General features: G+C 34.9%; 2 protein-coding genes across 3 annotated transcripts; both read right to left on the bottom strand.

Moving 5' to 3' along the window:
* Positions 1–3,736: 3,736 nt before the first annotated feature.
* LOC140971123 (aspartic proteinase PCS1) lies at positions 3,737–5,491 on the bottom strand. Its single transcript, XM_073433210.1, has one exon. The coding sequence runs from the start codon at positions 5,252–5,254 to the stop codon at positions 3,941–3,943; it is 1,314 nt and encodes a 437-aa protein (XP_073289311.1). The 5' UTR covers positions 5,255–5,491; the 3' UTR covers positions 3,737–3,940.
* Positions 5,492–10,913: 5,422 nt separating this feature from the next.
* LOC140960942 (amino acid transporter AVT1D-like) lies at positions 10,914–13,967 on the bottom strand. Of its 2 annotated transcripts, XM_073419272.1 has the most exons (11): positions 13,502–13,967; positions 13,096–13,367; positions 12,773–12,987; positions 12,650–12,673; positions 12,393–12,573; positions 12,083–12,302; positions 11,777–11,912; positions 11,513–11,678; positions 11,375–11,418; positions 11,236–11,298; positions 10,914–11,152 (listed from the first exon to the last, which is right to left on the bottom strand). In XM_073419272.1, exons 1-11 carry the CDS (start codon positions 13,693–13,695, stop codon positions 11,063–11,065), a joined length of 1,605 nt encoding a protein of 534 aa, XP_073275373.1. In that variant the 5' UTR covers positions 13,696–13,967; the 3' UTR covers positions 10,914–11,062. The 2 variants fall into 2 exon arrangements, with proteins under 2 accessions (XP_073275373.1, XP_073275379.1); XM_073419278.1 differs by lacking the exon at positions 12,650–12,673 and having other exon boundaries at positions 12,749–12,987.
* Positions 13,968–14,772: the final 805 nt, after the last annotated feature.

Below are 14,772 nucleotides of genomic sequence, written 5' to 3'. Positions count from 1 at the left end.
GGTATTCTTCGAATAGAAGCAAATTCAAATACCAGGTAATAATTATTATTGAATAATGTATATAATATAAAAATGTCTTATTCTTAGGAAGAGAAGCAAATTCACATTACAGGTAGTAATTATGATTGAATAATGTCATTTAATTCTGGTAATTTTTTTAAAAAATTCTATAAATATATTTTAAACTTGCACCACATTTCACTTATCCTAATTCTCTGTTTTCAACCATCTCATTCTTACTTTTCTCTAGAAAAATATTATATATTTTTTAAAATATATAATTCATAATATTTAGTAAGATTAAATAGTCACCTTGTCCATGTGACGGGAATGAGCTTGGAAATAGGAGTGAGATCATGTGCATTCCAAACTAGTTTGATTTGAGATCAATAGTCGTTGAGTTTTAAATATCATTTTTATTATTCATATATTGTATGTTACATATTATATTGATTAAAAACTTACTTTCAATATGTGTGTGTATATATATACATATGTAAATATATTGATGCCCCGGGACGTCCCGGGTCATGGATAGGCCCTGGGATTTCATGGGCCATGAATAGTGCCCGGGTCACGATGATATTTTCCCAGGCCGATAGCATGACAAGATGGATATTTCCCCTCCGTCGCCCATTCACGAGTTCATTTCCTTGTGTGCAGGTTCCAGCTGAAGCCATATCGCGAAAATATATCTCCTTACTCTTATTCCCTTCATTATCTTGATAGCAGATCCGATGGAGCACCCGACCCGGCTCATCCATTTCACCCGGATCGCATCATATATATATATATATATATATTGATTAAACTATAAAATAAAAATGTACAATTATATTATCATAAAAATTTGATAACTTGAAGTCAATATTTTATTTAAATATACTCGACAACTTTAAATTTTCCCCATTTGAAAACAAATAAAAAACAAATACCGTTTTCTAGGTGCGTCTGCGGCATCGGAATATGAAATAGGTGACAGGGATGTGGCGTGGACATAAATACACATGCATGCATGTGATTGCCAAACCCAGCGGATCCATTCATGCAAAACTGTGGGTTTTGTAAACTAACTCAGCCCAACTTGCCAAAATATCAAAGTTTCGATGTTTCGATTTTTTGTTGTATTATTATATATATCCAATACATCTGGCAAACATACATGTGATATTGTGTACAATGTACATATTGTAGGACTTGTCACATAAGAGATTGGCGGACAATGACACAAAACACACGATCCCGACACACTCGGGAAAAACTTTGGATATGGTAAAGTATGAAATACTATATTTAGAAATGTTGAATTTTTATGATGCACTAACGTCTTTGGAGGAGAAAATGTTTCACTAGTCATAACAATGACTCACGTCACAGCGTAAACTAACCAAGTTGATACATGAGTTTTTTTGAGGCGGCTCGAAAAAATTTGAATTAAAGTCAACTGAACTCGAATCTAAATTATATTTTTGGCTAGTTTGCGAGACGTTCGCAATCCTTGATATATAGCAGTAGTACAAATATTTTATGAACTTGTTTGAATATTCCGAGGCGAACTCGAACTCGAGACCTGATTCGAACCGAAATCGAACAATTCAAAATCTACTTATCTCGAGCAGAATTCGAGCATTAAATTCTTCATCAACTACAAAAAAAGTGAGTTTTCGCAGCGTGACATCAACAACACGCACTAAAAGCACGCCGCCAATATTATTATTTCTGGCATACCCTTCCATGTGCACTTTCAAAATTTTATTTCTTATACAACAAAGGAGTACAAATATTGAATGTCGTAAATAAATATTTTGACGAATTAACAGCGCACAAAGCACATGGTTAATAGTCCTAAATTAAATCTAACATTTACAGCGCACCGCACGCTGTCAATAGTCTTGCTTTTTTAATATTAAAAGTGCACTGCGTGCTGTCAATAGTCTTATTTATTTAGCGGCACCATAAAAAAAGGTGCCTATTAAATTCCTAAATCTCACCACCATAGCTTCTCATGATCGATGTGCGATAATGAGAGGTATATCAATTTCTTGTGATCTGTTATGTGCGATCATGAGAGGCTTTGGTGGTGAGATTTAAGGGTTTAATTGGTGCCCTGTTTTTGGTGGTGTCGCTAAATAAACAAGACTATTGACATCGTACACTGTACTTTCAATATTAAATAAACATGACTATTGACATCCTGCGATGCACTATGAATATAATATTTAGTTTAGGACTATTAACAACACACTTTGTGTGCAACAAATTCGTCAAAATATTTATTTACAGCGTGTTTGCACACCATCGTTGGTATAAGATGTAAAATTTTTGATAGTGCACATGGAAGGATATGTCGTAAATAATAATATTGGGGTCGTGTTTTTAGTGCTCGCTGTCGAGGCGCATTGTGAAAACTTGCTTTTCTTGTAGTGACACAGTCTTTACTTATTTTGCTCAGTTGATTTTGACATAGTTTTTAGTTCAACGAGCCCGGTTGGACTATTTACGAATTTTTATTTGATAGTTGTTTGTTGATCTCAGTTACGATATTAACTGGTACAACAATGTAATACCCGAAGTCTATTAAGAACATTTTGTAAGTTATTTATTCACGTCTCTCCTAATACATGCACTGATCCTAACAAATCATTTGTGTTTTAGATTCAAAAATAGAATTAGTATATTTAAATGATTTTTCAAAGCGATTTTATTTTTATTTTAGCAATTGAATTCGATAATGAGCACGTATAATTTAATATGCTAGATTTTCTTATTTTTTCATTAGGAAATGTTAGAATATTTGTCATGTTTGTGAATAAAGGGAGACATAATTTAGATAATCAGTCATTCGAGCATTTAAAATTTCATATACGATTCAAATTTTTTTTTTCTGTCAGTTTTTGATAATTGGTAACAAAAAACTTAAAATTTCACGTTTAAAATTAACTTTTATTATACTCATGCTTTTTTAATTTTACTTTTAAATTATTTTACTATTAGTCTAAGAATAAAAAAAATATCTTACACATTTATATCTATTATTTTTAAAAGTTTGGACAATGAAATATCATTTTATCAAGCAACTGTTTAAAACATTTACTTTAATTGACAAGTTTTCCCTTTCTTTTGATATTTGAGAAAAGATTCCAATTGAAAACATAAAAAAGTTGCAAAATGAATTATTTAATTTGATTGGAGTGCGTAATGTGCCAAAAAAATAATTCAATAGTGGAGTGTGCCAAAATCGTTGTATTATCGGAGGATGCAAGTTGCTAAATATATTTTTTTAAAAATATAATGTATTTTCTCGGTCCTAACTTTGATCAATTTGTTAAATTAATAATTTTAATAAATAAAAAAGTAATTATTTGGAAGATAAATAGATAATTCTCTAAACTTACATGTCTACTTTTGTCACCTAGAACGCTCAACTGAACGTTCTCTAATACCATCCTATCACATCTGCGCCTCATACATAAGCAACTTGATTAAATCAATCAAATGCTCTGTACCGGTAGTCGTTCTTTCTCGTACTCACTTTACAAAAAAATAAATGTCATATATCAATACAAATTTTGATCTATAAGAAAATATTATTTTTTCACTAAAAATATTATTTTTTATTTTAAATATGAATCGATTTGACTCGTTCGTTTCACAAGTGATCTACTTAAAAAATAATTATCCAAGATATTACCAAGTATGAAATTCTATAAACCAATTTGATCAAAATCTCCCANAGTAAAGTAAGCATGGATACCTCCCCCCCTTATCCCAAGTATAATATTAGTACTTTAGACTCAACCAATCAATAAATCACCAATTATTGCCAATTGGTAGCAATCGGGCCAGCAGGCCACGAGGGTGTTGGTTGCATTGATTGGGCCGATGAATAAACATATTTGGGCCCACCAATTAATCTACTAGGCCCAAAAACGACGTGAAATTAGTGATGAACACCGAATCTTTGTCCTTCTTCATCGCATCGCACCGAAGCAACGCCGATTCTTGAATTTTCCAGATCAAATTCCATCCACACATTCTGTTGATGATGATGTCCGATGATGTAAGCCTCCACCCCCAGCAGATCCGAGTTGCCAAACGTGAAGCAGTGTATCGAATCAATCTCCCGCACTTCTCCCGGGACCCGATACAGCAGCTGCTGCCCTGAGACGGTGATCTCCGCGCCATGAAACAGCAGGCTCACTGATGGAAGTTCGGGTAAATAAGTCGAGTTTGATGGTACCCGGAAGCATAAGTCGAACGCCCCCTGGAACACGAAGTTCGGGTCCTCGAAAACCCGCAGGATGTTGGTGGTTTGGTTCACGAATTCGTTTCTCAGAGCGGTGTAAGCTGGGCCGAGGAGGTAAGTGAACTGGGTCCCTGAGTCGACCATTGTTTGCCCTGCTCCGGTGTGGTCTGGTTCGAATACGTAATTTGGTAGCTGGAGCGGCTTATCCGAGACCTTGATGCCTTCGAGCTGGACTGTGTACGCCACCCTGTTGAAATATGGCAGTGGGTTGGAAATTTGGATCAAAGGGGTGTAGTTCAAGGGCACAAGCCAAGTGAAATTGGAGTCTCCGAAGAGTAGAATACCGGGAAAATCCGAGCCCGAAATGCAGTACGAGAATCTCTTGAATTCCATTTGGGAGACGAAAGAGAGAGAGCCGCGGTTCATGCCCATCAGCCCGGTAGTCTTGGAATCCTCATCCGGATTGCTGCTGAACCCCGAATCCATGCACCCGAAAATGGTGCCGGAGAAATTCGACCCGGCGATGATAAAAGTGTCCATCGACAAAGTTCCTTCCGAAGACGATGCGTCCGCGTACGACAGAATGGCGTGGCACAGATTCTTGGAATCGCACGAAGCGGGTATGGAGAAATCTTGAGTTCGGATCGTGCACGTGGGCGAAGAACAAGCGATTGGAGAGTAAGAAACCGATCGGGCCGGCTGGAAAACGGGTTGGTTTACCCGGGTCGCGTTGCATTGCAGCCATGAGAGCTCGCTGCCTGTGTCGAGCACCATGGTTACGTTCTGCGGAGGCGTGCCGACAGACAGTGAAATCGTTAGAGTGACGTTGTGGGTGAAGGGAAGCTTGCTCGGGACAGATGGGATCTCTTGGATTTTCAGTGGCAAGACGAGGAATGTGGTTGCATTTGATCTGTGAATGCGCATTGGTTCAGCCGACCCGAAAAGGATTATTCGGGTCTGGAGCAGTATGAGAAACGCGGTGAAGGAGAAGGTTGAGTGGATCTTCATGCTGGAGAAATTAAGGGAACTCTATGTTGAGTTTGGGAAGATGCAAGTGCAAGTAGTAAGTGGGAAGTGGTACAGAAGAGGTGTGATGGCCAGATACGACTGCTTTCGTTGGCTTCGAAGTTCGACATTCACCCAGGAAACTAATCCTCTGTTCCAAGGTGGGGATTACCAGTTTTCTCGTGTTAGGTGGTAAGGTCAATTCTTTATAAGATCTAAAAAAAATCAAGTGTGATTCGTTCTGAAATAGACGTACGTTTAATAAATGATCATGAATTTCATTTTCTTTATCGACAAACAAAAATTCATGTTATTTATTTGATTAACTTGATTTATTGGCTATTAAATATCGCAAACCAAAGAATTAGGACTGTAGTTTCCGCATCGTGAAAAAAAGAACTTTCAATTGAAAAAGTTTGTACATACTTACTAATGATCGGAGAAAATTATAGAATTAGTTATATAAGTTGGGTTATTTTGAAATTTTGATTCGATCTTAATAATTTTTATATATATTTTTTACTTTTAATCATATTGATGACACTTTTATAAAAAATGAACTTGCTGCTGACACAGTGACATGCTGTTATTATTACTAATATGGTGTCGGAGATTGATTGTTCACATATCCAACGTCATATCATCGCTGTTGACTGAAAAACTTTAAAATGGAAAAAAAATCAATTTATTGCACAACGATTAATTTATTAGTCTAAGACTTTGACAACTTACCTCTGATTAATTTTACTATATTATCACATTTTTCACACGCTTCATTTAGTGCGAAAAATTAACACATTTATTGATCACTAAAACTATATAATTAATCTATATAAATTGATTTATCAATATCATACACAACATTGTAAAATATATAGCAATTCAAACATCATGTTTCGTTGCTCTACCCAGCAAGAACAATTATCGCACCTCAATTATCTATCATAATAATTGCACTCTTTGCAATCAATGAGAATCGAACTCGTGACTTTGAACCAATACCAATTATAAGACCAAACATTTGTCGTTTTATTAAAAATTATTACCGGGAGTGATATAACTCAAATATTTTAAATCAGCATGTTTCGATCATCTATTAATCAAGAATAATTATTGCTAACAACAAGAAGGTTGATACTATGCAATAAATCAAAAGAGTCCAAACCAAAAGATTAGTCCTTTCGCTCAAATCTTTTTTCTTTCCAACAAATGGCTTGTTAAACACTCAATAATTTGTTGTCGAACTTATGTGAGCCCACTAAGACACGGACTAATTAATGCATGACATAATAATATTAAATTATTTTAAAATTTATTTATTGATAATTATACAAATATTCTTGACCGTAGAAGAAGTAATGCTGTTCCCCACAAGGGCTTTTATGAGGTTAGTTGCAATTCTCATTTAAGGGATTAATTCTAGCATTAAGTGCTTCTGTGGCTAATCAATGTTGGATGGAGAGCAAAATATCTTAACGTCACCTTTCAATTTTGATTAAATAATAGTAAGTAATATTAATTATAGAGGAAATTGGTGAAAAATCCTCAATCAAAACATTTATTTGAGTTCACTCCCTACCCACAAAATTGTGGTACTATGTCATACAAATTGTGGTACACTTCATGTGGAAATATGGTACACTTCATGTGGAAATGTGGTACTAAAAAAGTACCCAGGGACTGAACACAAAAAAAAACGGCGGCTGGTGAGTTGAGTCCAATTTCCCGTTAATTATAATGGTGATAATGATAATAATATAATACTTATTTTGTAAACTGTTGGGTGGCGAGAAATAGTTGTGCGAATTGATGAGGCTTGTATATCAGATTATCTAGTATTTGAACATATCATCGTCTGTTGGTTGGTGTATTTAACCGGGCTTCTGCTTTAAGATTTAGAGAGGCGTATTCAGATTTGTGGGACAAAAATATATATGAACTACGACTAACATACTATGCATGGACGTTGCATGTGTAATATAACGATCATGATTCATATAAACAAAGTGATAACATGGTATCGCAGTAAAACATTTGCATCGTTTCTCAAGGTTGGTTTGATTTTTCATTGACACTCATTTTGAAAAAAACATAAAAAATAATTTTTTTGAACAAATGCATGTGAGGGAGTGAGCTAGTAAGTTATGGCGGAAGATTTTTGTTGGTAAGTTTAATGGGAAGTGATCACCAAACTTTTGAAAGGGAAGTTAAAGAAAAAACGATATAGTTTTGTAGTTTTAACATTTTGGGATTTGAGATGGAAAAGTTAGAGAATAGCTAGTTAATAATTTAGGATAAGACGAGAAAAAAATTTGTGTGCTTTTTTCATACGAGAGTACGTGGTTCCTAGCTATTACAAACTCAACTTTTATTAAATAGTAAGTATAAATATATGATGTGGTACAACAATTTTTTTTGGCATGTTAGAATTACCTAAGATCAAATGCGACAAGTCACCAATTTTGACTGATCTTTGACTTTGTGGATTTTTGATATAGACCGAAAAAATATATCTTTTAGCTGAACAAAACTAACCATCTCGCCAAGATTTGTATGCCTCTTAATCAAGAGTTATACTTTTTCTAGTGGCTTTTGTTTTGGTAGACTCGATCGGGAAATTTTGGAATTCGACTCTGATTTATACGTTCCCTAATTCTTTAGATATGATTAGTTTATGTTATTTTGTCAACCACACTTTATCAGTTTAGGAAAGTGATTCTGAATTTTGCGCCTTGTGGTGAATTATCCAGAGAGAGACCTGGAAACAACAATCAAAACAAGAAATCTAAATCAAGACAGAAATAGTAAGTGACAAGTCCAAATCTTAACGTGGGATCTTATTAATGTCTACTATGTTTGATCACAAGTTCATTGGAAATAATGACACAAGACCACTGTACATAGTAATATTGTTTTGAGTCATAATCTTTAAAGAAATTTACTCTTATCACTTATTTCCAATCCTAATCAAACTCTCGTTAAAGAAATTTACGTGAAGTTTTTTCCGAGATCCGCCATGATGAAAGTAGGCGGAAATCCATGCTTGGCTCACAGACTACTGCCCTGCAATTGGAGGGTTCGCCCTAGCCTCACATCGCGTACCACTTCCAACACACGATTATTCTGATTTTCCTGTTGATGATGCTTCACAATCTTCGGACACCTCCAATAGTATGCGACATGCACGGGTGACCTTGGTGTCCAAAGTGCAAGAAACCAAATCATACCTTGGATACATGTTGGCCGATCCATGTCAAGCCAACGAATTGGAATCCTGCCCGTGATCTAAGGGAAAATTCTGCTTCAACATCTGACGGAACACAAGATCAACAGCCACCACCTTTCAGCAACGAAAAAATTGATCAGGTGCTTCAAAAAATGTTTAGCCAGACCATTCCAACCAACAATTCGTCGGCTATTGATATTGAGAATGCACTCCACAAAGATACCAACCCTTCGCTCTTACTCTCAAAACACGTCCTATCCAACTTCTAGATAATTGATTCAGGTGCATCAACGCAAATGACTGGAAATTTATGATTATTCCATTTGTACTGCCCAGGGCGGAGTCAGGATTCATAAGTATATGAGGTTGACTTCATCCTATGTTAGACAGTAATAGGTTCAGTTAAAATCGAACTGAATTTTCTAAAATCGAATTAACCGAACTTTTTTCGACAAATCGAATCGACCGAACTTTATTACGAAAAGCTAACAAATCAAATCGAAAAAATCGATTATTTCGGTCAGTAACACAATTAACCGAAATTTTAGAATTTTTTTAAAATAATCACGTTTTAAATAAAAAAAAAGTGTAATATAAAATTGAATTAAATAAATTTTAATTTTATTTCTTAAAAAAATATTTTTTAGTATAGTACTATTGTCTAATAAATTTTATTAGAAATTGTAATATTTATATCCTTATAAACTTTATTAGAAAATTTAATAATACTATTATTTATAAAATTTTAGTTTGCTAGGTTAACCGAAGTTTTATATTAAAAACTGAAATCGAACCGAACCAATCTATATTTTAAAAAATTTAAACTGAACTTCCGAATAAACCGAACGTAGGACCAAACGTTTGTCGTTTTACTAAAAGATATAACTAGTGGTAATTGTGCAACTCAAATATTTTAAATTGTACAACAACCCAAACGAATGGATCGATCGCTCTACCTAGTAGAGACAATTATTGTACCTCAACACCGTACCGAGCTTTCAAATTAATTCATTTCGGTATGTTGTTTTGGTTGAAATCGATATTTTGTTCACTCATAAACTGTAAATGATATTTGCCCGTTATTTGTTGATATATGCTCTTTTGGTTTAAAATAACTTGACATGTTTTATTTTCTTCATTCCCTGAGTTACTTAACTAGAAAAATTCAATATTCCCAAAATTTTACAACAAATAATTATTTTTCAAATTTTATACTTATACAATTTTCAGTTTTGTTTGTATCCAGATGTTGATTGTAATTTATCATCTATCAATTGCATGAATCGAGATATAAACTGCATCACTAGATTTGTGCATACTTGTTGTATTTTTTAGGACTTGGCATCAGGGAACATTAATCTCTCTCTCTCACACATGCGCCTTGACATTGGACTTCTTGTAAAACAATAAGTAGATATTGATGATAGAGTTATATATTCAATATGTGAAACAAATGTTTTCTCTTATTTTAATGAAAATTTTCTGTCTAGCATGATCCTTGACGAGGCAATAATATGTATCTAATTAGCGAATATTAATTAAGTACACTTTATGTTAATTTTCCTGGGAAATAGTAAATGAAACTGAAAGGGGCCAGATTCTGCTCACCAGAAGAATAATCTACTGGATGGGTTACTCGAGTGATGTTTCAACTTCTTTAATGAATTTGCACGTGTGAGCACATGCTTTGCTTAATCAAATTTGGACAAACAATTCCCTATTGGTCTTTCTCACAACCACCCCCAAAAGAATCTCACACACACACACACACACACACACACACATGTGTGTGTGTGTGTGTGTGTGTGTGTGTGTGTAATATATGTGTGTGTGTGTGTGTATAATGAATACAACTCATCGCCTTGTCTCCTCGATCTGCAGTATTTTTTGGGCAGATTCATCATCTAGTCATTCGAAATAGTGATTAACCCCCATTTTTGGTGATTTTTATTTAATTATAAACTGACTTAAAAAATTTGGAATTCGATTATGTTGGGTTTTCTTGTTTCTAAGGTCTCATTATTTTTTATTCTAATAATGAACTTTATAGTTTTGGAAATATTTTCCAAAAATGTTATTGTATTTTTGTCCAATAAATATGGACGTAGATTTTGATTAATAAAGATAGATGAATTCAAATAAAAATTTCAATTTGTTTAATTTTTGGATATTCTATTATGTGACCAAAGATTTAATTATTTCATTTTACGATTCCGCTACCAAATTATACCTCAAGGCTCGGGCTCGGGCTCGGGCTTGCTCGCTTTCTAAAATATCCACACTCAAATTTACCTGACAATATATACAAACTCAAATTTATGTGCTTGTGAACTTTATACGTAAATTAGTTATAAAATTTTCTCTCATATACGTATCATTTAAAAGATAATTTTTTAAAAAAAATTTTCAATATAAAAAATTGTTTCAGAATTCGTATTTCGTACCCATGTTATATTACACCTCACATGTGGCATAATTTTTAATGGAAGAAACGGAAAAAAATAATACAATTGCAAGTATTTCATATTTCATGTTCAATAATCCAAAGTTAATCTTGCATCGTCATGCCTTTATTCTCTAAAATTTTACGACTCTGTCATGCTTGCCATTGCCGAGTACGTGCCGACGATGGCGCAAAATACGCCCACAACGATAATAAACACGCACACTGCAATCTGAAGCCCTGAACTCGTCAAACTAGCTAGCTAGGTGCAAAATTGAATCTTTTAGTGTTGAAATTAAGCGAGAGAAAGTGTACCTGAAGCTTTGTTAGTCCCCCTCGATGAATTCGCATGTAGCAGGCGCAGGGTATGATCACGGACTGCATGAACCACAAACGTCGAATCATAATATGTGTTAATGTAACACAAATGAAGAAAATGGACTTCTTAACTTACCACAAGCATCACAAGAAAGGATCCTATCATTGCCATTAGGGATCCTGCATATTCAGTGTAGATCAAACAGTTTAGCTCGAAACCATGTGTGTTGTGTTTAAGGATGTCGATGCTATTACATTTACTAGAAATGTTTACCAAAATATGGAACTGTTAAGGCCACAACTAGCGTCGAAGCAACCAAACTTGTTCTGATGAATATAGACACAAACTGGGATCTACTCTGAGCAGGAGGCAGGAGTTCTTCGATTCCTAACGCGACTGGAGTAAGAGATAGAGCAAACTTTGTCACAGGGGCCACAACCTGCGAAATGTTTCAACGAAATGTTATGGAACACAAGGAAAATAGGAGTTCTATGGATCATACGTATTGTGTACTCGACGTGTTTCTCAGCTTCTTACCACAGTCCATCCCGCGATATTCGATGCTACTAACTTCGTGGGCAGATTCAACGTGAACTGAGGATTCGTGTCTTCGCCGAACATTAGGAATCCAAATACTGCCACACCAGCATACAGTAAACCAGCAATTGCAAAGCTGAATCACACAAATGAGTGATGGTTTTGAGATAATCAAGTTTTCCAAATTATGTGATCGAAATATCTTGGAAGAAAAATAACATCATTTTGGCTTATAATGTGATTCTAAGCATCAAAGTTTAATGGAGGATGCTTAAGACTGGAAGTTTTTTTAATAGTCTACCGTACCTGAAAACTAGAAGTGAAGGAAATCTTGAAGGATCATCCATGGAAGAGTATATGTTCGGGAAGACTGAATGGCTACCATAGCAGAAACTGTATATACCAATTGTTATAGGTAATCTGGCGAAGTTTAAAGCGTTTCCACTTGGATGGAAGCCAATTTCACTTGTCGCCCCGACCCATAACAAGCAAAGCACTACAAGGATCATAGTGAATACTCCACCAACTGACAGTACAAAAGCAAACACAGATTAAACTGGGTTTTTTTTTTGTTCGGATTGTACATTCAAGAAAGTAACAGAAAATAGTCATCGACCTGAAATGTATGATAGCAAACTGAGGTTTCTTAGCCAAACCGTTGGAAGAATAACAAGGGTGGCAACAATAGCACAGATTTGATACGAGTCGAGGTGAATCCTGGCAATATCCATTTGAGCGTTTGGGAAAAAGGCCGACATGTTATCGCTCATCATGATCAAGAATTCGATACAAGAAGACTACAAAACAGAACCCATTTGAGCATGCAAGTACAGAATAGAGGAATCAAATGAGAAACAATGTATACATACTAACATATAGCTCCAGATACAAGATGACCTGCAAATATCAAAATTGGCCGAGTTAGTTTCCAGATGACTAAGATAATAAAAGCTGACATTTTCAGTACTTCACGAATCCTTCATGGATCATACTCACAGCAATGCATATTCGGCCACCCAACCCGAAAGCAGCCTGCCCGATATCTGGATAAGTTTGCAGTTGAGTCGAGCTTTCTAAACATCGCTTCAACAAGATTCCGGTGTAGCAGGTAATGATTCCAAAGGCAAAGAGAAGCGCGATACTGAGCCACCCTCCTTCTTTGAGTGCATATGGAGTAGAAAGGACTCCTATTCCGCACAAAGCATTTACCGCTGCATCAAAAAGTAAGAAAAACGGATGCTGAGTTATAACTTTTATATAATTTCTTGAATGAATGATCACGATCAAGATGCGAGAAAACGGAAGTGTAGAAAACCTACAGTTGATTACTGATTGAGAATATGTACACTGCTGTGTCGATGACAGTTCGCTGATAGAAACCCGTAATCCACAAGCGGTGAATTCCCTCACAGGAAGTGCTGAGGAGGTAACTTCTTCTTTATCGCTGGTTGCGGATATGAGAGGCTTTGATAGCGAAAATTCGGTATCTGATATTGTCTGTGGTCTCTTATCTCCCGATTGCTGCAAGAAGCTGTTCCTTGGGATGCTAACCGAGGGAGGTGTTAACATTGTGTACATGTCCATCGATCGCCTGTATAATTCAAAACGGATGTGCGAATTTTATGCATAATTGATGCATGCAACGTTTAATCTAGGCAGAGAAACAATGTGAAACGATTCCAAATATACAAAGTCTGTTGCAAAATTGTACAATGTAGCATATACCTGTAACTTTGAGGCCAAGAACCACAAGGATCTGAATCCATACCGTTAAACGAAGGGTCTCGCGAGGGGCGGGTAATGTCAGATTCAGAATCATCTTCATGATTGTGACATACCCTTTCAGCCTCATTTTCTTCATCATCTGTCTCGATTTGAATCATGCGGTCTGGACCAAAGTCTTCTTCTTCCAGCTTCATGATCTAATCGGTACGCGTAAATGTAAGAATTTGAGATCAAAATGAGCTAAGATACACGGCTGATCGGGGAGTATGGATTAGTATATTTATTGATATTGGATCTTTAATTTGTGTTTTTCTAACACCGCGAGCTTAGGACATGGGAGCTAAATCTGAAACACAGGAAACGGAAAAGTTCTTGTCTTGGATTTACGGACTATAAACGATAAATAATTAATTCAAAATATTGAACAGGAGATCAAAATCTGATTTCTTGTAATTTGTTCAGAAAATTCTCTCTCCGACAGAAAACTGAATAATTATAATATTGAAATCAATTTAATTTGAAGTCTTTGTTTTGTTAAATTCAAAGCCTGGATTGTAAATTCACTAGATCAAGTAGCCAGCTATATTGGTGCTCAGCCATACATCTCTTGCTGACAAAAATAGTGAAGAAATTAATATTCTTGCACGTGTCTTTATATTTAGTCCACCAGCAGGAAAAACTTAATTATTTAACCTTTATTTAACTGGTATTTCAATATATGACATGCATAATGTTTAAATTCATGTTTGGCAAGGTCATTTGTCACAATTTCCCATAATTTTTAAATATTGCGCTTCGAATAGAATTATGCTTTGTTTTTTTTGCCTAATAGTATGTAATGAATAAAAAAAGTCAAAAAAATACTATAACTGATGGTCATATATCTGAGTAAATTGGAGCGAACATATTGAGTCAACTCGATAAATATTTGATGTGTATTCGAATTTAAGTCAAACTCAAATATGTAAAATGTTTTGGCCAAACAATATTCGAGCTCAAATCAGTTTGTTATTTAGTTAGTGAAAAGTGAACTTTAATATTATTAATATAATATATGCATATATTAAATAAATATAATTGAAATATTTAGAGCAATAGTTCGAATTGCTTGAGAACATGTTCGAATTTTTCGAGTTGAACTCACTCGAGTCTTTATTTGAGCCAAAAAATTTAAAATATTCATGCTTCAAATCAAGTTTGAGCTCGAATATACCTAATTCGTACGGTAAAGTTTTCTTCATATTCAATTATTATTCAAACGGATTTTACTC

Source organism: Primulina huaijiensis, chromosome 2 (genome assembly GCF_012295235.1).
Source record: "Primulina huaijiensis isolate GDHJ02 chromosome 2, ASM1229523v2, whole genome shotgun sequence".
Lineage (NCBI taxonomy): Eukaryota > Viridiplantae > Streptophyta > Magnoliopsida > Lamiales > Gesneriaceae > Primulina > Primulina huaijiensis.
This window is presented reverse-complemented; position numbering and strand designations above follow the sequence as displayed.

Excerpts from the sequence above, each read along its gene's own strand:
- LOC140971123 (XM_073433210.1), bottom strand. The coding sequence starts at position 5,254 with ATGAAGATCCACTCAACCTTCTCCTTCACCGCGTTTCTCATACTGCTC.
- LOC140960942 (XM_073419278.1), bottom strand. The coding sequence starts at position 13,695 with ATGAAGCTGGAAGAAGAAGACTTTGGTCCAGACCGCATGATTCAAATC. Across the intron at positions 11,679-11,776 it reads ATATCGCGGGATGGACTGTG|GTTGTGGCCCCTGTGACAAA; the intron begins GTAAGAAGCTGA and ends AACATTTCGCAG. Across the intron at positions 11,299-11,374 it reads CCTTTCTTGTGATGCTTGTG|TCCGTGATCATACCCTGCGC; the intron begins GTAAGTTAAGAA and ends TGGTTCATGCAG.